This window comes from Eretmochelys imbricata, chromosome 3 (genome assembly GCF_965152235.1).
Source record: "Eretmochelys imbricata isolate rEreImb1 chromosome 3, rEreImb1.hap1, whole genome shotgun sequence".
NCBI classification, from domain to species: domain Eukaryota; kingdom Metazoa; phylum Chordata; order Testudines; family Cheloniidae; genus Eretmochelys; species Eretmochelys imbricata.
The window spans coordinates 110585286-110606884 of NC_135574.1; the positions used below are offsets into that span (position 1 = coordinate 110585286).

At 43.4% G+C, this 21599-nt stretch overlaps 1 protein-coding gene across 4 annotated transcripts in view; it reads right to left on the reverse strand.

Annotated features, from left to right (window-relative positions):
* Nucleotides 1-21599, reverse strand: part of SHPRH (SNF2 histone linker PHD RING helicase) — a 140199-nt gene that overhangs the window by 77024 nt on the left and 41576 nt on the right. For 3 of the 4 annotated variants that reach the window (XM_077813173.1, XM_077813171.1, XM_077813172.1), the window contains 7 exons: nucleotides 16221-16326; nucleotides 15383-15639; nucleotides 13813-14493; nucleotides 5274-5525; nucleotides 3461-3539; nucleotides 2697-2860; nucleotides 2355-2611 (listed from right to left, as the gene is read on the reverse strand). In XM_077813173.1, the coding sequence (XP_077669299.1) occupies nucleotides 2355-2611; nucleotides 2697-2860; nucleotides 3461-3539; nucleotides 5274-5525; nucleotides 13813-14493; nucleotides 15383-15639; nucleotides 16221-16326 (1796 nt within the window). Of the gene's footprint in view, nucleotides 1-2354; nucleotides 2612-2696; nucleotides 2861-3460; nucleotides 3540-5273; nucleotides 5526-13812; nucleotides 14494-15382; nucleotides 15657-16220; nucleotides 16327-21599 lie in introns of those variants that run through there. The other variant, XM_077813174.1, reaches the window with a different exon arrangement.

Sequence of the window (21599 nt, forward strand, 5' to 3'; positions counted from 1 at the left end):
GCCCCCTCCCAGGACCCCTGGCCCCTAACTGCCCCCCCTGGGATCCCACCCTCTATCCAACCCCCCTGCTCCCTGTCCTCTGACTGTCCCAACTCCTGTCCACACCCCCGCTGTCTGACAGGCCCCCCGGGACTCCCACACCTTTCCAACCCCCCCGTTTCCCATCCCCTGAACACCCCCCCAGAACCTCCGCCCCATCCAACCACCCTCTGACAGGCCCCCCAGGACTCCCACACCTATCCAGCCGCCCCCTGCTCCCTATCCCCTGACTGGCCCCCAGCCCTGGCCCCCTTACCATTCCGCTCAGAGTAGAATGTCTGGCAGCTGCACCACCCGGCTGGAGCCAGACACGCTGCCATCCTGCCCTCCAGGAGCATGCAGCCCCGCAGCCCAGAGCGCTGCTCGCTCAGCACTATAACTGCGGGGGAGGGGAGACAGCAAGGGAGGGGCCGCACTAGCCTCCCCGGCAGGGGAACTCAAGGGCTGGGCAGGACGGATGTGGCCCGTGGGCCATAGTTTGCCCACCTCTGCCTTATGGGTTGCATGTGAGGGGAGAGAAAGATCTTTACAAGTGTGCACACAAAAGTATGCAAACAGATTTTGAAAGTCTAGCCCTAAATTTATTTTAAAACACAGAAGTTCTTTATTAACAGTTTATTTAAAACAATGTTTTAAAAAAACCTATATTGTACTGCTTATTCACCTTGTGAATAACTCTTCTTTTAGACAGTGAATCCTGCAGGCTAAATAGGCTCTCTTGTTTTTTCCTAGTCAGTTTAATTTTTCAAGTGCTCATGCTCTAGCGCAATGTTTGTCAGCAAACACTGAAGACAAAATAAATTCCACTGAATTTAGGATCTCAGTTTTGTATCCCATCATAAATATGGTAACTCCATCAGTATAGTGCCTCTCGTCATCATAGTAAAAGGTCAATCCCTGGAAGAGTGCCAAATACAGAACAATCAAAATCGCTTTCTCAGGCACCTAGGAATTAGTAGGAATAATTGAATCATAGAATATCAGGGTTGGAAGGGACCTCAGGAGGTCATCTAGTCCAACCCCCTGCTCAAAAGCAGGACCAATCCCCAATTAAATCATCCCAGCCAGGGCTTTGTCAAGCCTGACCTTAAAAACTTCTAAGGAAGGAGATTCCACCACCTCCCTAGGCAACTCATTTCAGTGTTTCACCACCCTCCTAGTGAAAAAGTTTTTCCTAATATCCAACCTAAACCTCCCCCACTGCAACTTGAGACCATTACTCCTTGTCCTGTCCTCTTCCACCATTGAGAATAGTCTAGAACCATCCTCTCTGGAACTACCTCTCAGGTAGTTGAAAGCAGCTATCAAATCCCCCCTCATTCTTCTCTTCTGCAGACTAAACAATCCCAGTTCCCTCAGCCTCTCCTCATAACTCATGTGTTCCAGACCCCTAATCATTTTTGTTGCCCTTCGCTGAACTCTCTCCAATTTATCCACATCCTTCTTGTAGTGTGGGGCCCAAAACTGGACACAGTACTCCAGATGAGGCCTCACCAATGTCGAATAGAGGGGACGATCACGTCCCTCGATCTGCTCGCTATGCCCCTACTTATACATCCCAAAATGCCATTGGCCTTCTTGGCAACAAGGGCACACTGCTGGCTCCTATCCAGCTTCTCGTCCACTGTAACTCCTAGGTCCTTTTCCGCAGAACTGCTGCCTAGCCATTCGGTCCCTAGTCTGTAGCTGTGCATTGGGTTCTTCCGTCCTAAGTGCAGGACCCTGCACTTATCCTTATTGAACCTCATCAGATTTCTTTTGGCCCAATCCTCCAATTTGTCTAGGTCCCTCTGTATCCTATCCCTGCCCTCCAGCGTATCTACCACTCCTCCCAGTTTAGTATCATCCGCAAATTTGCTGAGAGTGCAATCCACACCATCCTCCAGATCATTTATGAAGATATTGAACAAAACCGGCCCCAGGACCGACCCCTGGGGCACTCCACTTGACACCGGCTGCCAACTAGACGTGGAGCCATTGATCACTACCCGTTGAACCCGACAATCTAGCCAACTTTCTACCCACCTTACAGTGCATTCATCCAGCCCATACTTCCTTAACTTGCTGACAAGAATACTGTGGGAGACCGTGTCAATAACCTTATTGCATCCTTCTCAGCTTCTGACGTCAGGTAAGATCATGCCTGATGCAGCATAGCTGCGAAGTGGCTCAACTGGCAGGTATAATTTTTGACTTACTGTAACAACATTGGCCCCTGATCCCGTACCATTAAGTTCAATGGGAGCTTTGCCATTGATTTCAATGAGTGTAGGATCAAGCCCTCAGCACTCAATTTAAGCAGTGGTAAAATTCACCTTTTCTGCAATGGCAAGAATTCCCCACGAACAGCTTGTGGATGACAGCAGGCCTGCCTCAGCCGCAGCAAAGGGTACAGAATAGAAGTGACCGTCCTCCTGTCCAAGCTGCTAAGTTTAAGAGTCCAATCAGAAATCTTCCTGAGTTTTGCTAGCGCATCTTGGCAGCACACTTCATGTTGACGATGATAAAAGTGTCTCTCCACAGGAGAAAAGTGAAGCCAGTGCACATCTTCTGTCTGAGGGGGAATCTGAATCTGCAAAGTAAAATAAAATAAATACATAAAAATGTTTTTGTTGAAAGTGCTATTTACATGCAATTTTTTTAAAGTCCATATTTACTTGATCAATCACGTCCTTCTTTGCTGATCTCCACATTATGTTGGCAATTAGGTTGTAGAGAGGCTGAGGATTTTTCCTACAGTAAGGTCGATACAGAAGCTGATCCCACCAATGTTTGACCCAGTAAGGATCAACTCCAAGAAAAAGCACTAGGCCATATAGATCTGACAAAAGAAGAAGATTACTGTAGAAGTTTTTTTTGGTGTGGCATTCTAAAATAGCACACAGTAACGTAATGTCACCAGGTTTGAAATACCTAAGTGCTTAAACCGCAGAAGCAGACTCAGTTCATCACTCTTCTACAGAAAACAGATGAAGCTCCATGCAATTTACTATGTGCTGTAGTCTTTCAGCTGAGACCTTAAATATTAAGGTCCTGTCTGTTCTGTATAACTTTAAAGATTGTATGACACTTTCCATAAGAGTTAGTTTTCCCTAGGATCTTGTTACCAAAAAAAAAAAAAAAATACTGCTCTCCATCATTATTTTGCAACCTGCAATGCACCAATTGCTTATTGCCTACCACCCCAGCAGTGGCTGTAATTCAGTAGAGTTTCACTCCTTCAATAGCGTCTTAATATTATGACAAAGGAAATCAATTAAGACTTACAAACTATAAGCATTCTTCTCTAGGAATACAAAATATCTACTGCAGGAATCTAGAATAGGAATATCAAAATTGGCAAGTTTAGTTGTCTTTCCTGGAGCCCCAATTCATTGGGGGAAAAAAACCCACGCAGACTACACTACTACACAAAGCTTACCTTCTAATCCTCGCTGCACAGGAGTGCCACTGACACACCAGCGATTGATTCCACTCAAACGGAGTGCCATTTCTGCAGCCTAATGAGAGAAGACAGGAATAGCAATAAGTAGAAAAACACGAAAAGACCACAAGAGACAAGAAAAAGCTCACTCACTCTGAAGAACCATGATTGTATTTGTCAGCCTTGCAAAACACTATTCACCAGACATGCCAAACCCATGAAAAAAAGGCTGAAATTGGGCTTGTTTTTCCTTAATTGGCTTGTGAGTTGCTTGATGGCTAGTTTCTGGCTTGTAGCTTGTTGCTTTTTTTTTTTTTTGGATTGGCTCCCGGCAAGCAGGAGCAAGGGGGGGCAAATAGGCGGGGAAGAGAATCAGGGTGCACAGTGGGCCCACCACAGTCCCAGACTGCACGCCGGGGGGATCTAGTCACATAGAATGTTGGGGTTCTTAGGGATTGACTTGTTTTAGCCTTGTTTTGAAATGGGATTAGCTTGATTTTTGGCTTACTGTGAAAGTCAGGATGCTTATTTACCATCTGAAAGTTGGCAACTGTGCTACTCATCTAAGTTGCCTGTGGAGAGCAGTATTTTTGGTTGACAGGTAAGAGACAGATAGTTTTTTCATTAAATAATAATAAAGGATGGGAAAGAAGATATTGTGCCTCGGCTGATGAAGAGAAACATCAGGGTCATTAGTACAGTAAGAGAAGTAAGAACTTTGGTTCCACACACAGATTTCCCTACATGTGTGGTAACTACAGTATCTGCTTACATGTAAAAGAAAGGAACTGATCCAGAGCAACAGGTCTCAGATTGCTACCTCTGTAATCCTTGCATGTTCCAGACAGAGTTTGCTGTAAATATGGTCCTGGCTCTCCTCTTTGTTTCTAGCTGTAACTACCATTAAAAGACAACTAAAATTACATTAAATACTTCCCTGACATTACTTTTACATGTAAGCAATTGATGTATTTGCCATATGGATGTTAAATAATCATTTGGGAAAGTGGAAGTGATACACACTTAAGACATTTACATATGGAAGAGTGAGAACCCCTGTACTACAGAAAACTGATAGATATGCAAGCAGAACTGATACACTTGTGTTTTTTCCCCCCTCACACATGCACGCACACACACGGAAGGGCTCTGGTATGTATATATAGATTCATTATGCTTTTATTTTAAAAACAAATGGATCACTTGACAGCTGATGAGATCTATCACAGATCTAATTCAAACTGGATGAAGTGTTTACAACAAGGAGGTAAGTTAACTGGGGTTAAATTGTTATGTGAGTAGGATTTTCTGTTGGCATTTTTATCTCCCTACCTTGGGCAACGGGGTGGACACACACTAACTAAAATAATCTCTCTCTACAAACTGCTAGAATGAGCCTAAAGAGCTTCTCAAGTCATTGCTGACTGTTTTATAGTTTCTAGACCTAAAGGACATATTAATACCTCTAAACCAGGTCACTGAACAGGCTAATGCGTTCTTTGAAACTATCAAACACTGTATACAACATGATGACCTAGTTCTTTAAACTGTTGGTATAAATTATGTTAAATACTTTTTGAGCTAGATACACATCATAGCATGCCAAAACTTCAATGGGGAATCATTTAACAGTAAATATCTCCAAGAGGAAGCAAACTATTAGTACTTCTGAAGAACAGATTACAAGGACAAGTTTATGTTTAATACACATTAAGAGTAAAGAAGCAGCTTTATCTTATTTTTTTTTCTTTAAGTTACAATAATCTTATCAAATCTTTTCAATACAGGCATGCCCAGGAGACTTCCTCACCTTTGCAGTGGTGCATTCAACCATCTGTGCTTCATCTAGACAGATCCTCCACCACTCCACTGCTACTAAGGGACTTGGGATAGCCATATACCGCTTCTGGTTCCTGAAACGGCGCCCATCTTCACTGTTACTATGTGGGATGTCCACGTAGTTAAGCTCAGTGCGAAGGACATCATAAGTGGTGATGACTACCTCCTGCTCTGCTAACATGTGAGGCTGCAAGAAGCCATGTTTCTTCACACCTTGATACACCTACACACATTTATATACACAAAGATGAGAGCAAAGACTGAAGATAAGAAATACTTCATAAAGTGTAAGAGCTCTTTATAGTTTTACAGAACACACACTTAAAAATGTTCTTTGCATTATGCAGTGTCAGTTCATAAAAAATGGCTACTAAACTTTTCGTAACTGTTGTTCTTCAAGATGTGTTGCACATGTCCATTCCACATGAGGTATGGATGCACCACACGCACAGTTGTCAGGGAATTTTTTCCCTCAATGGTATCTGTTGGGCCAACTCTAGCACCCTTTGGTGCTGCACGCTTATGCGCCGATATAAGGGGCCTGGCTGACTCCGCACCCTCTCAGTTCCTTCTTACTGGCTAACTCTGACAGAGGGGCAGGAGAATGGGTCGCAGAATGGACATGAGCAACACATTTAGAGGAACAGAAGCTACGGAAAGGTTAGTACCCATTTTTTCTTCGAGTGCTTCCTCAAGTCCATTTCATGTTAGGTGACTCCCAAGTGGAACCTTAGGAAGTGGGCTTGGAGTTCACATATATGCAGACTGCTCTACCAAACGCAGCATCACCTCTAGCCTGCTGCGTGATAGCAAAGCGGGACGAAAAGGTATGCACCAATGACCAAGTCACCACTCTACAAATATCCTGGGTTGGGACCTGGGCCAGAAAAACGACTGAGGAAGCTTGAGCTCTCGAGTAAGCTGTCAAGATGGCAAGAAGTGGAGCACCTGCCTGGTCACAGTACATGCGAATGCAGGAAGTGATCCAGGATGAAATTCTTTGGGCCGAAATTGGTAGGCCTTTCACCCTGTCTGCTATTTCCAGGAAGAGCTGCGTGGGCTTACAAAACAGTTTGGTCCTTTGTGTATAGAAGGCGAGGGCCTGCCTAACATCCAATGTGTGAAGGCGCTACTCCTCCCTATTCTTGTGCGATTCCAGGAAGAATACTAGCAGAAATATAGAGTGGTTATTACGCACGTAACCACCTTTGGGAGGAACACAGGAGTGGGGGAGAAATTGTACTTAAAGAACACCATATACGGGGAGTCTGAAATAAGGCCCCTGATCTCCGAGACCATCCTGGCTGAGGTAATCGCTAATAGGAAGGTGACCTTCCAGGAGAGGTACGACAAGGGGCACAATACCAGCTGCTCAAACAAAGGGCCTGAGAGTCTTAACAGGATCAGGTTTAGGTCCCACTGTGGAATGGGTTCATTAATTTGTGGTTATAATCTCTATAAGCCCTTAAAGTGAATGGACATTTTATGTGAAAAAAAACAAAGATGGCTGCTAGGTGCGCTCCAACTAGCCCTGCTGTTTCAGATGAAGCATATACTCCAAAACTGAGTGGAGAGGTGACCTACCAGGTGAGATGCCTGGTTGGGATGACCACAAGGAGAAACGCTTTCACTTGGCGAGGTAAGTCACTCTAGTAGATGATTTCCTACCGACTTACTCCAAACAGGCCAGCTCCGCTTCCATGGAGCTTCCACACAGTCAAGTGGAGGACCTTGACATTCAGGTGGAGCAATCGGCTGTGAGCTTGTGAGATCAGGTCTGGAGGGGAGGAAACGGCACTGGGATCGCTACTGACAGGTCTAATAAGATGCCCAACCAGTGCTGGTGTGGCCATGCTGGGGCTATAAGAATAACCTTTGCTCTATCCTGCTTGACCTTGAGTAAGACTTTGTGCATGAGAGGAATGGGGGTGGGGGGGGAAGGGGGACAAAAACACACATAACAGATGCTTTGTCCAATGGAGTAGGAAGGCATCTGTAAGCGAGCCCAGGCTGCACCCACGTAGAGAGCAAAACTGCTGACACTTTCTGTTTTGCTTGGTTTCAAACAGGTCTTTGAGGGGAGTCCCCCACTGCTAGAAGATGGTCCTGATTATACCGGGGTGAAGGGACCACTTGTGGTGAGAGGAGAAAGATCTGCTGAGGTGATCTGCCAGATTGCTCCAGGCTCCCGGAAGGTGAGAAGCTTTGAAGTGGATCGAGTGCTTCACACAGAATTCCCACAAGTGAATGGCCTCTTGACACGGGGGACGGGGAGGGGAGGAGAAGAGCATGCCCCTTCCTGCTTGTTGATGTAAAACATTGCTGTTGTATTGCCCGTAAGGACTCACTCAACCTTGCCTACAATCTAGAGTATAAACACTTGGCATGCTAGGTGAACCACTCTGAGTTCTCTGACATTTATATGTAAGGAAAGTTCCTCCTGGGACCACAGACCTTGAGTTCTGAGTTGCTTAAGGTGAGCACCCCAACCTAGCTCGGACGCATCCAAGGTTAGGGATACTGATAGTCAGGGACTGCCCAAGCCTACCGACCAGGAGTCCCTCCACCAATCTAGAGAGGCGAGGACCTGGGCAGGAACTGTAAGCACCGTGTCCAAATGATGACGGCTTGGCGAGTACGCAGAGTCCAGCCATACTTGAAGGGGTCTGAGGCACAGTCTCACAAGCAGTACTATGTACGTGCATGCAGCCATATGATCCAATAATCTGAGGCAAAAACTGGCTGTCATGACAGGGCATGCACTGACCTACGATATCAGGGATGACATTGCCTGGAAGCCGAAAAATGGAGGTGTGAAAACAGGCGTCTTAAGTTGAAGGCAGCATACCAGTCCTTTGGATCCAAGGAGGGGATAATGAAGGCCAGAGATACCATGCAAAAATTCAGTTTCTTCAGAGAACTCTTGAGGAAACTCAGGTCTAGGGTGCATCCGAGACCCCCTTTGGCCTTCAGGATTAGGAAACAACAGGTATAAAAATCTTTTCCCCTCAAACTCTGAGGTACCTCCTCCACAGCCCAAACCCAGAGGAGGGCTTGCACCTCCTGGGCCAAAAGTTGCTCGTGAGAAGGGTTCCTGAAGAGGGATGTGAAAGGGGTGTGGGAGGGAGGAATGGAAATAAACTGGACAGTATAACCTTCCTCCACCATACTCCTTACCCAGCAGTCCAAGGTGATATGGGAACATGCCTGGCTGAAGCAAGAGCAATGGTTCAAAAACCAAAGTGGGGCAGGATCCAGTACAGGAACCGGCATAATGCACTCGAACTCCCCATCAAAAGTTCTGCTTGGATCCTCTGGAATGTCTGTGAGGGCCTGTCAGCAAGGCCAAAGTGGGTGGGATGTCTGTTTTTATAACCTGTTTCACTTCTAAAGCAGGTCCTGGCACAGCGATGGAGTTGGGAAGTGGACCAGTTGTTGAGGCCTGAAGTTTCCTGGAAGGCGCTGGTGCATATAGATCTAGAGACTTGAGGGTGGCTCTGGAATCCTTCAGGCTGTGAAGCTTCGCATCCATTTGCGCAGGGAAGAGCAAAGTACCTTCAGGTCCTGAATGGATTGTTGGACCTCCACTGGTAGACCCGAGGACTGAAGCCACGCGCATCTGCTCATGACCACTGCAGAAACCATGGATCTAGCCACCGAATCTGCCGCATCCAGGGCAGCCTGCAGGGAGGCTCTGCCCACAGACTTCCCTTCCTCCACCAGAGTGGAGAACTCCTGTCTGGACTCCTGGAGAAGAGAATCCTTGAACTTCATCATCGACTCCAACATTAAAACCGTTATCTCCCCAGCAACGCCTGCTGGTTGGAGAAGCGGAGCTGTAGACCCTCTTTCTACCACAAAGGTCTAGTCTCTGAATCTTTTGCTTTCGAGGTCATTTTTTGCTCTCCCTCTCATTGGCCACTGAAACCACTCGGGACCCCGGGGGGGATCAGAGTACAAGTACCCGCAGCCTGGGGTTGGAACAAAGTACTTCTTTTAGGTCTCTTTTGTGGTGGGAGACAAGGAGGACAGAGTTTGCCACAAGGCTTTAACCGGTCCAATAATGGCCTCATTGAGAGGGAAGGTCACCTTCGATGGGCTTGCATCAGACAAGATATCAACCAGGCTATGAAAGGACTCTACCTCCACTTCCAGCCCAAGGTTCGAGGCCACTCTTTTCAATAGCTCCTGGTGAGCTACTACTAAGTCACTGTGCAGGAGGACAAACACGCCCCAAACACTCCCTCATCCGGGTGAGGAGGAAGAACAGTCCTGCACCAGTCAAGAGGTCCTCTTCCTCACCTTCTGCAACAATTGGGTCCCATAAATCTAGGTTCTGATGCTTGGTACCAGAGTCCATGTCGGGTGCCGGTCATATGGATAGGGGCACTTCATTCCGAGACTACGGATTTCGAGCATCTGAAAGAGGGCTCTTGCATAGGAGGAAACCCCCACAGGTTCCAAAAAGGCCATTGCATCTACATAGGCCAGTCCCAAGTGCTTGGCAGTACCCCTGTACCTGGGTCCACTGACTGGTAGGGCTGCCTGGGTGGAGAACTGGCTGTGGTTCCTCGAGTGGAAATATGACTCCACTTCTCCACTCCGGTCCTGGGGCCGGTTTTGTTCAATATCTTCATAAACGATCTGGAGGATGGTGTGGATTGCACTCTCAGCAAATTTGCGGATGATACTAAACTGGTAGGAGTGGTAGATACGCTGGAGGGCACGGATAGGATACAGAGGGACCTAGACAAATTGGAGGATTGGGCCAAAAGAAATCTGATGAGGTTCAATAAGGATAAGTGCAGGGTCCTGCACTTAGGATGGAAGAACCCAATGCACAGCTACAGACTAGGGACCGAATGGCTAGGCAGCAGTTCTGCGGAAAAGGACCTAGGGGTGACAGTGGACGAGAAACTGGATATGAGTCAGCAGTGTGCCCTTGTTGCCAAGAAGGCCAATGGCATTTTGGGATGTATAAGTAGGGGCATAGCGAGCAGATCGAGGGACGTGATCGTCCCCCTCTATTCGACATTGGTGAGGCCTCATCTGGAGGACTGTGTCCAGTTTTGGGCCCCACACTACAAGAAGGATGTGGATAAATTGGAAAGAGTCCAGCGAAGGGCAACAAAAATGATTAGGGGTCTGGAACACATGACTTATGAGGAAGGGTGAGGGAACTGGGATTGTTTAGTCTGTGGAAGAGAAGAATGAGGGGGGATTTGATAGCTGCTTTCAACTACCTGAGAGGTGGTTCCAGAGAGCATGGTTCTAGACTATTCTCAGTGGTAGAAGAGCACAGGACAAGGAGTAATGGTCTCAAGTTGCAGTGGGGGAGGTTTAGGTTGGATATTAGGAAAAACTTTTTCACTAGGAGGGTGGTGAAACACTGGAATGAGTTGCCTAGGGAGGTGGTGGAATCTCCTTCCTTAGAAGTTTTTAAGGTCAGGCTTGACAAAGCCCTGGCTGGGATGATTTAATTGGGGATTGGTCCTGCTTTTGAGCAGGGGGTTGGACTAGATGACCTCCTGAGGTCCCTTCCAACCCTGATATTCTATGATTCTGAGACCAATGACAAACCTTCCTCCGGGGACCATGGAGGGGTGGTATACATTGATGCCAGGGAGAAAAGACCTGCATTGGGGCAAGTAGGGATGGTTTCCCTCTAGAAGGTACCTGAGGAGGCTGCTACCGAACTGGCACTTGGGGCCACATGCTCCCTTCTGCTCCCTGGTATTGATGTCGCTGACTCCTGTACTGATGGTGACAGTGGCACCAAAAGCCAGGTCTCTGGCCACAAGCAACGCTTCCGGGGTACATGGTACTGCAATCCTGCTGGTACCGTATTGCCCTTCCAAAGGAATGGGATAGTCTGGAACTTGACTCAACGGAGCCTGCCTACAAGGCAGAGTTGACACTGCCCCTCTCAGAACAGGGGCAGAGGAGGGGCTAGACACTGTCTCCACTGTGCTCCCCGTGCTTGACCCTCTTCAGGGAACGTCCCCTCTCGAGCTGCTTCTCAAGTTTTTTCTTCAGAAGGTGAATGGTGCCGAGAGTCTCTCATGGCAGGAGGAGCACTCTGTACTGACACAGAGGCACTGGGTGCTGAGTTGGACCAGCTTAGCTCCGAAGAGGGACAGAGTGCTGCCTCCATCAGGAGGGACTTCCAGATGGCCTTCCTGTCCTTCTTCATACGGGGCTTGAAGTCCCAACAGATCTGGCAGTGGTCCCTGATATGAGTCTCTCCGAGGCACTTCAGACAACTGAAGTGTGGGTCACTCACAAGCACAGGCTTGCTGCAGGAGGCCCAGGACTTGAAATCTGGGGGTCAAGGAATGCCCAGGCACTTGGGGCAGACAAAATTCCACTAACAGAGCGAGAAATGCCAATTAACTATATACAACTAATCTACAACAGTCCAAACTGTGAACTTGAAGAGCTGGGATAGGGAAACAAGAGAAAAGGACTAAACGAAGACTGAGTAAGAGTTTGCCGAAGGAAGAGGAGCTGTTCCAGTGACAATCATAGGCAGGAAGAAGGAACTAGAGGGTGTGAAGCTAACTGGGCCCCTTCTACCAGCACACAGCACAAGAGGGTGCTACAGCCAACCCGACAGATACCACTAAGGGAAAAACATTCTCTGGAGACTGTGCATGCCCGTGCGTGCACACCTAAGCATGGAATAGACATGAGCAAGCACTCAAAGAACATTTGCACTCAAGATTATTATTAAATTATACAATTGAAAGGAAATAGGGTGTCCCAATTGATTGCCCCCTCACCCCCAGAGAAGAAAAGGATTTTTGTACTTCATATGACAGCTGTATTTGAGCTTAGCTACTTTAACATGGATTTAACATGCAGCAACATTATGGAAGCAACTGTTAAAACATGCACGTTTTTCCTACAGCAGAATATCATGGTAGAATAGTCAAAGACAGAAACATGCAGTCAAACACCTTTAGGAACAGGAACAAAGTGTGAACTTGAGTAGACTATTATTTCTATCTTCCAAGGAATCTCCAAACAGAATCAATGCAGCACATGGAACGAACATGAAAGACGGTGGCAAAAGCACCAACAAAGTCCATAAATCTCCTTTAGTGACCTTCCACCAGAAGTCTTATAATAAAAGTATCTTTATTATTTATTGTAACAGAACGTGTGTATCTGTCTCTCTTTTACCTCAACATTTTCAATGTGATCCTTTCTGTGAAGCATACAGTAGATGAAAGGGGAAAAAACCTAAATTCATAAGATAAATTGAGGCTTGTAACAGATGTATTTCACAGTGTTAAAATGTTACATCTGCAGGAAAATGCAATAAATATTGTAAACTTAAAACTTTTATGTATACTTTGAGTACTTTAAAATATTAACATTGTTAGATTTCAGATTGTACATGCCATACTCCTAGAATTTAACCAGATACTGTAACAATGTATAGTTTCCAGTTTCCTTGATCTTATTTCCTGTGTCTTGTGTCACAACAGTCTCTGCCAACCAGAAGCATTTGCAGATAAATCCTGCGTAGCCTCTGTGGCCCCAGGATAGAACATGTTTAGTCACTCTATGGTGACAGGGCAAATATGATCTGGTTGGTATGTGGCAGCTGTGAGGGGATAGATTGCTAAGTGCAGACAAAATCTTAGGAGAATTTAGCTGCCAAACTCTAACCTCCACGAAGCATGTGCAAATTGAGATTTTTCAGAAGTTTATAACTTGGCCAAATATGGGAGAATTCTCAGACGGATGGTGAAATACAAAACTCTGACACAAAGGCCAGTCTTCTGCCAAATTTGGTTTGTGTCTTATATTCCTAAAAGCTCACACTTTAGGGTTTCAACCAGCCATCTGCAGGGGTCAGGAAGGGATTTCCCCTCTCCTCCCAATGTATTCTGCGGTGATTTTTGGTCTCCCTCTTTTGAAACATCAAAGATGGCCATGGCTGGACATGAGACACGGGATGGGATGAGGAGGCACTGAGCATTCTCTCATTCACGTGCTTAACTGGTTGGTTCTTACCTCACAAGCACAAGATATAACTGATCACTATATGGGACACTGGGAAAGAATTTTCCCCCAGGTCAGATTGGCAGTGACATTGGGGTTTTTTTGCCTTCCTCTGCAGTGTGTGGGTGCGGGTCACCTGCCAGGATTTATCTGGGTGTATCTCACGTAATCATTTCGCTGCCACTGCAGGGGCTTTGGGCATTGGTGCATCTCAGTTACTCCTATTCTCTCCCTGTAACACATAATGGCCTAGTCTTCTGTGGGCTGTGTAACACGTTGATCTAATTTCAGTTACTGAGTTTAGTGGAGAGATGCTAGGTGGTGTTGGTGGCCTGTACAGGAGGTACACGAGGTCAGACTAAATGATCTGGTGGTCCCTTCTGAACTTAAACTCTATGACTCTATAAACCCACTGGGAATTGATGAAACAGGAAAGCTTGTTTTCCTCTTCCAATCTGTGAATCTAGGTATGAGAAGATAAGATGAAATCATCTTACCAGGACTTGAAGGGAAGATGATCTCACATGCCTGTTGATCTCATCCACCCACTGATGGCAGATGGAACTTGGAGAGATTATCAGAGTGGCGCCTGTAGAAACTGGTTTCATTGCTACTAGGCAATGGGGACAATAAAAGGGCTTAATCTTCAAGTTTTCCTCTTTGTAGTTTACACATTCAGCATGCTGCCATAGGTGGCACTTCAGGCACTGCACACGGGCCTTACAGTCAACCAAGCCAAGCTCACCACAAATGCATTCAAAACGATAGTCAGAGGTGTTGAACGGAAAAATGGAACTGGCATGCTGTATGACACTGCCAGCACATTCTTGGGAGTCTGAGGACTGGTCCTTTAGGACTTCTACATCATCTGTATTTTTACATTCACTGAGGACAGGACTGGTGGAATCACTGAACATGAGATCGCCTTGCAAATCAGCAGACTCCAAGTCCATAACTCTTGGCTGAAGATTTTCTTCTTTTATGCAGGTCCTTTGGCCTGTCTCAGACTTTTTGTTATTTTTGCTAGTTGTACAGTAGTCATGCTCTTCTGCGGGAATGTCCACCAGCCAGGGTGGTTTGACTTTTTCTGAAGATGTGACCCTACTTGCTGATTCTTTGGTTTGAGTTTTAGCATTAGGCAAAGATGTCTTCTGAATCCTTCCAGGACTCCTTGTTGTCTAAAAAATAAAGTTAAACTGTCAGTTAAAATTTTTTTTCCCCTCTTTGATGAGGAAAGTATAGCCATCTCGGGAGTAAACTGTTAACATAACATATATCTTCTGGTTTGGGCTGGGTTTTGGGGACCAAGTACTTAATATTAATTTAGGATTTTTCAAAGTGTTTCATAAACCTCCTGGTCATAAAACTGTAACATCTGCCAACCCTTACAGCAAGAGCTTCAAAACTTTATAAAGGACATAGTGAAAGATTTTAACCCCAAAATTTGACCTACTTTGGGTTTTATTTTTGTTTTTCTTTTTGGTACAGTCTACATATTATAATTCTTTATTTCTGTTTTCAAAGCAAACGCTTCAGGTTTTTGTTTTTTGTTTAAAAGTCAGTACCATCAAGCAAGCATTAATGGGGAGCCCTTTAAATAGCATCACTCTGGCAGCATGTAACTGGCAAAAATAAAACAGCTCCATGCAACATTTGCCTTAATTCAGTGGTTCTTAACCTTTACTGCAGCCTACACCCTTTGGTTCTCAAACTATGTTCTCACACCCCCTACCAAAATCATTGAAGTAGATCAGTTCTTTAAACCCAGATATATTTTTTGTTTGTATATTACAGTTATGGTTAAAAAATGTATAATGTTAATAAATACATAGGTTTGATGAAACAAAGTAGTTGTACTTCTGTGCCTGTGCGTAATTTGTGTTTTCGATGATTTACCTTCTAAAAAAATATGGCATGTCTTGCACCCCCAGAAAGGGCATCTCGCACCCCCAGGGGATGATGGTTCTTAACCTGGAGTTAAGAACCACTGCCTTACAGATCCAGACTAACACGGCTACCCCTCTGATACTTGACTGCCTCAACTGATACTTTCAGCTCTTGTTTTACCTGTTTTTTGGTTCTCTCATGCCTCTTTTGTTCTTTGTAATTCTTCCCCAACTTGAACGATCCAGCCAGACCATGACCTTTAACCTGTTCCACTACTTGTTCTGCAATTAGTTTTTCCAAAGTTCTTTTGAGAAGACGTCGGTTTCTCTGTATGTCATATCTATATATGGCACTGACATATTTAAATATTGCAATGATGGAAGCTCCCTTCTTCACATTCATTTCCTTGACAGCTGCTAATATCATCACCCGTAAGCCTACATGCAGAATGAAACTAGGGTTCAGATAAAATGAAAAGTTACATGGGAGAAAACGTATTTATGTAGCTCTGTAAATGCATGGCCTGCAAGAGAATTAAAAGGTTAAAAAAAAATAAGCTCGACAACAGAGTAAGCAGTCCTGCTCAAGCTAGTTTTGCAGACCATTACTTTTTAGTCAAGATATTGAATACTGTCTAAGGAGTACATATAAGAGTGGAAACAAAGAAGTCTTGTTTTTATTAACAGGGATATGCAAGTACAATATTTTGGTCTGGTCAATAAACCATCTTGTTACAATGGTTCTACTCTAGGTAAAGCTGTGCTGCATGGAGTTCTACAGTGCAGCTCACAACTGGTTTTACCTTTAAAATGGATCTATTAGTAAGGACAATTACAGTTCCCAGAGTGCAGTGCTATATTCTTGAGGAAAACTATCCCTCTGCATCAGAGATGAAGCCATCAGTAAACTGCTTCCTTCATACAAATCAGGTGCAACCCTTGTGCTCCTAGCAAGTTGCCAAAACAACCTCAATAAGCAAACTGTTTTATATAGGTTTTGTCTCTCCATGAATACTTACTGGGATACTGTACTTTCTCCTTTGACTTAAGCTCCACTTTCTTTGCTTTTTTCTTTTTGTTTCCTTCAGTAGGCTGGGGTGGAACGAAGAAGTTCACCAATTTACCCTAATAAAGACAACATTCAATAACGGTAGGATGACGTATATCTGTGACATAATTTTGAACTGTTTTATGAAATTAATATTTTCAATTAGCAGACTAGCAAAAAGCATTTTTACTTCTAAGACATCAGTTCCTCATTAAATACTTTCGCAGGACCACAGGAATGGTCATGCTGGATCAGACACAATGTCCATCTAATCCATTATCCTCTCTCTGACAGTGACCAGCGCCAGATGCTTCAAAGGAAGGTGTAAGAACTTCATGGTAGGCAGATGTGGAATAATCTGCCCTCCACATTTAGTTTCATCCTGATCTTTAATAGGTTGAAACTGACAAACTCTGAAGCATGAATTTAATAGCTCTTCTGAGACTGCTACTATTAATTATAACTCTGGATATTCTTGATATCCATATAAATATCCATTCTCTTCTCAGTTCTTGTTAAATTCTTAACCTCCACAATTTCCTGTACAATGAGTTCCACGGTTTAATTATACATTGAATAAATAAGTATTTCCTTTTATCAGCTTTGAAATTCCCAACCTTTTAATTTCACTGAATGAGTCCTTGTTCTTGTGATAGGAGACAACAGAAAATTCTTATCTACTTTCTGTATACCATTCATGATTTTATATATCTTTATCATGTCCCTTTTTATTCATCTCATTTCTTAGGTAACACTCCCAATTCTTTTTCATCTTTCTTTATATGATAATTTTTTCCAGGTCCCTGACCATACTAGTTCTGTAATATCCTTTTTGAAATGGGTATTTCAGTACTGCATACAGTATTCCAAGCCACACCACTGATTTACATAAAGACATAATAATGGTCTTTGAATTATTCATCATCCCATCCTTTACGCATCCTAATATCTTGTTAGCTTTTCTGACTGCCGCTGCACATTGAGCTGAAGTTTTCATTTAGCTATATATAATGATGCTCAGCCCTTTTCTTGAGTTGCTACAGTTAACTGAGAAAGCGTATGAGTACTTTAATTGACACTGGATTTAATTTGTCATCATGTTGCCCAATCACCTAGCTTGTTTTGCTCCCTTTGAAGTTCCTCAAAATCTTCTCTGGTGCAAACTAACCTAAAAAATTCTGTGTAATCTGCACTCACCCCCCTTTTCACAGAATTAATAAATATATTAAATCGGATAGGACTAAGTACATAACCTTAAGGCACCCCGCTGTTAACCTTTTGTCATGACAAAAATAGACCATTTAATCCTACTCTTTGCTTTCTGTCTCCTAGGGATCTTGCCTCTCAGCCCATGTCTAATTAGTAGCCTCTTGTGTGGAACTTTGTCAAAAGCCTTTAGGAAGTCTAAATAAAATTATATCCACTGGCTCTTCTTTAGGCACCACCATATTGACCAGCTAAAAGAATTCTAAGAGATTAGTGAGACAGTTTTCCTATACACAAACCATATTAGTTAGACTGTATCATATCATGGTCTTTCAAGTTCTATATTATTTTATCTTATTTCAACCAATTGTCTAGGTACACATTTAAAGTTTACTGGTCTATAATTCCCCAGATCATCCTTGGAGCCTTTTGTAAATATATCTACAATATTTTCTACCCTCCAATTCTTAGGAACAGTTGCTGTTTATAATTAGAAATTACACATTTTTGTAGGCATCTCCATCACTTCATACTTAAGTTCTTTGGAACTCTTGGATGTATTATCAGGGCCTCATGACTTTCTGCTTTTTAATGTGAAAGATGAGAGCCACAAAGAGCCGTGTGTGGCTCGAAGGCTTGCCTCTCTCACCAACAGAAGTTGGTCCAATAAAAGATATTACCACACCCATCTTGTCTCGCTAATATACTGGGACCACCACCGGTACAACTACACTGCTTTTTAATTTTTTAATTTTTTCAGTTTGCTTCAGCACCTCTTTTTCTGATATCACTATCTCCAAGACTACACATAAGAATGGCCATACTGGGTCAGACCAAAGGTCTATCTAGCTCAGTATCCTGTCTTCCCAGAGTGGCCAATGCCAGGTGCCCCAGAGGGAATGAACAAAACAGGTAATCATCAAGTCATCCATCCCCTGTCACCCATTCCCAGCTTCTGACAAACAGAGGCAAGGTACACTATCCCTGTCCATCCTGGCTAATAGCCATTGATGGACCTATCCTCCCTGAATTTCTCTAGTTCTTTTTTGAACCCTGTTATAGTCTTGGCCTTCACAACATCCTCTGGCAAGGAGTTCCACAGGTTGACTGTGTGGTGTGTGAAGAAATACTTCCTTTTGTTTTAAACCTGCTGCCTATTTCATTTGGTGGCCCCTAGTTCTTGTGTTAAGGAAGTGTTATTTACTCCTTCTCATATTTACTTTCTCCACACCAGTCATGATTTTATAGATCTCTATCACATCCCCCTTAGTCATCTCTTTTTCCAAGCTGAAAAGTCCCAGTCTTATTAATCTCTTTTCATACGCCAGTTGTTCCATACCCCTAATCATTTTTGTTGCTCTTTTCTGAACCTTTTCCAATTCCAATAGATCTTTTTTGAGATGGGGCGACCACATCTGCACACAAATTCAAGGTGTGGGTGTACCATGGATTTAAATAGAGGCAATATGATTTTCTGTCTTTACACCATCTTTATTAGCAGAAAAGAGCAGATCTAGAACAAATATTGCCCAACATTCTCAGCAGTGAAGACCAATTAAAAAAATTAGCTTTTCAAGTGTCCCTGTCTTTCTTAATTGCTCGGTTGAATTCTGGTGATCCAATGAATCCATTGATGTTTTTCAGGCTTCCTGCCTCTGATATATACTTAAATAATCTCTTAAGGTATATTTATATTTAAAAAAAACCCCTAAATTATTTGAGCTTTGAAATCCATTCTGGCTGTAATTTATGCTCCTGTTTATTGGCTTCACCTCATAAAGGTCAGATTTCCAAAATTTGAAATATTTCTCTTTGGGTTGAATAACCTGTTGTAACTTTCCATTTAGTGTTCAAATTATTTATTTGTATTACTTGAGTGCTTAAAAGCCCTAATCTTAGACAATGACGCCATTGTGCTAGGTGCCATACAAATACAGAACAAAGGACAGTCCTTGCTCTGAAGAGATTACAGTCTTGGCTTACTCCTTACCTTCATGGTTCCCTTTTTGTTTAGCAGTACACACATCTTGTGAGACTAATTTTTAAGTAGCATCCAAGCCACCTGTATGGATTTTACTTTCTTTAGTTTTAATTTTAAGGACCTTTTGACTAAACTATTCATTTTGTTGAAAATTCTTTCTAAAATTTCACATCACTTTTTAAAGCATCACCTGCCCTTTAGCTGTTTAACCTAATTATATATTGTGGTCACTATTACTTAGTGGATCAGCTACTGTTACTGAATTAATTGTGTGTGTTACTTAAGACAAAGTCAAGAATAGCCTCTTCTAGTGTGCTTCAGAACTAGCTGTCCCAAGAAGCAATCACTTAAAATGTCTAGAAGCTGTTTCTCCAGACTTTGTCTTGTTAGTGCCACTTGACCAGTTGGGTAACTGAAATCCCCCATTATCATCATTTTATTAGATTTTGTTGCCTCTGATCTCTCTCAATGTTATGCATTCAATTTCCTTTTCCTGATTCAGTGGGCAGCAGTGTGACTCCTCAGGACACTCACTACGCACAGCTCAGCTAGGTGGCAGCAGCCACAAGAGTGCAGTACAGAGCCAACCCTATGAGCAGGAGGAGAAGAGCTAACCTGAGCCTGAGAGGTTGGATTGTTTTACGACCCAATGCAACACTTGTAGTCGGTCTTGTTGATTTTAGGATAGGTTGTAGGGTTCTACACTGTCAAGTATAATACACAAAATGTTAATGTTTGAAAGAAAATTGGTTGCTACAATAAGTCTTTTAGATGGCAAGATTCTATGAAGAAACACATATGGATAGAGATCACTAATATTTTTATTGAAATACATGCTATTGGGAATTGTATGATTATGGGAGACTAATTTCCAGATATACATTGCAAGACAAGTGCTACTAATAATAGTAGGGCCCAGATATTCCTGGATGTGATGGCTGATAGATTTCTTCACCAAGTAGACACCAAACCAACTAGATGTGATGCATTTTAGATTTAGTATTGGTAAGTGGCAAGGACCTCACAGAAGAGCTGCTTACAGAGGACAGCCTTAGTTTGAGTGACCATGAGATAATCCAGGGTAAACTAAATGGAAGGAGAAACAAAAATAGGTCTGCAAATAGGGTCACTGATTTCAAAAGGGCAAACTTTAAAAAAATAATGGGGATTAGTTAGGGAACTGGACTGAAGAACTCCAGGATCTGACGGCGGAATAGGGTTGGAATTACATTAAGCCAAAGTTTCAGAAGCTACCTGAAGCCTGAATCCCAAGCAAGGGGAAAAAATTCATAGGAAAGGGTTGAAGAGCAAACTGGATGAGCAAGCAGCTCAAACAGATTATTAAGAGAAAGCAGAATGCTTACAAGGAATAGAAGATGAGAAGGATCAGAAAAAAAAGCTACCTCTTGGAGGTCAGAAAATGTAGGGGGAAAGTGAGAACTCTCAAAAGGCGAGCAGCATTGGACCTTACAAAGGAAATTAAAACCAATAGTAAAAGGTTCTATAGCCATATATACAAAAAGAAAACAAGGAAAGAAGAGAGACTGCTAAGTATTGAGGATGGGCTGGAAATTAAAGACAATTTAGGCATGGCTCAACACCTAAACAAATACTTTGCCTCAGTTTTTAATAAGGATAATGAGGAGCTTGGATCAGTGGTAAGGTAGCTAATGGAAATGAGGATATGGAAGTAGCAATTACCATGTCTGAGATGGAAGTCACACCCAAAGAGCTTAATGGGATCAAATTGGAGGGCCCAGATAATCTCCATGCAAGAATATTAAAGGAATTGGCACACTAAATGACAAGCCCAATAGGGAGGATTTTTAATGAAGGGGTTGTACCCTGTGACCAGAGAATTGCTAATATAATACCTATTTTTAAGAAAGGGGGAAAATAGTGACCCAGGAAACTACAGGCCCATTAATTTGACCTCAATTGTACACAAATTTTGAAAGAGACAGTAGTTAAGGATAGAGATAAATGGTAATTGGGATAAAATATAACATGGTTTTTATGAAAGGTGGATTATGCCAGACCAACCTGATCTTTTTTTGAGAAGACAACTGATTTTTTAGACAAAGGAAATGCAATAAGGATCTACCTGGATTTCAGTAAGGAATTTGAAGCAGTTCTACATGGGAAATAATTAGGTAAACTGGA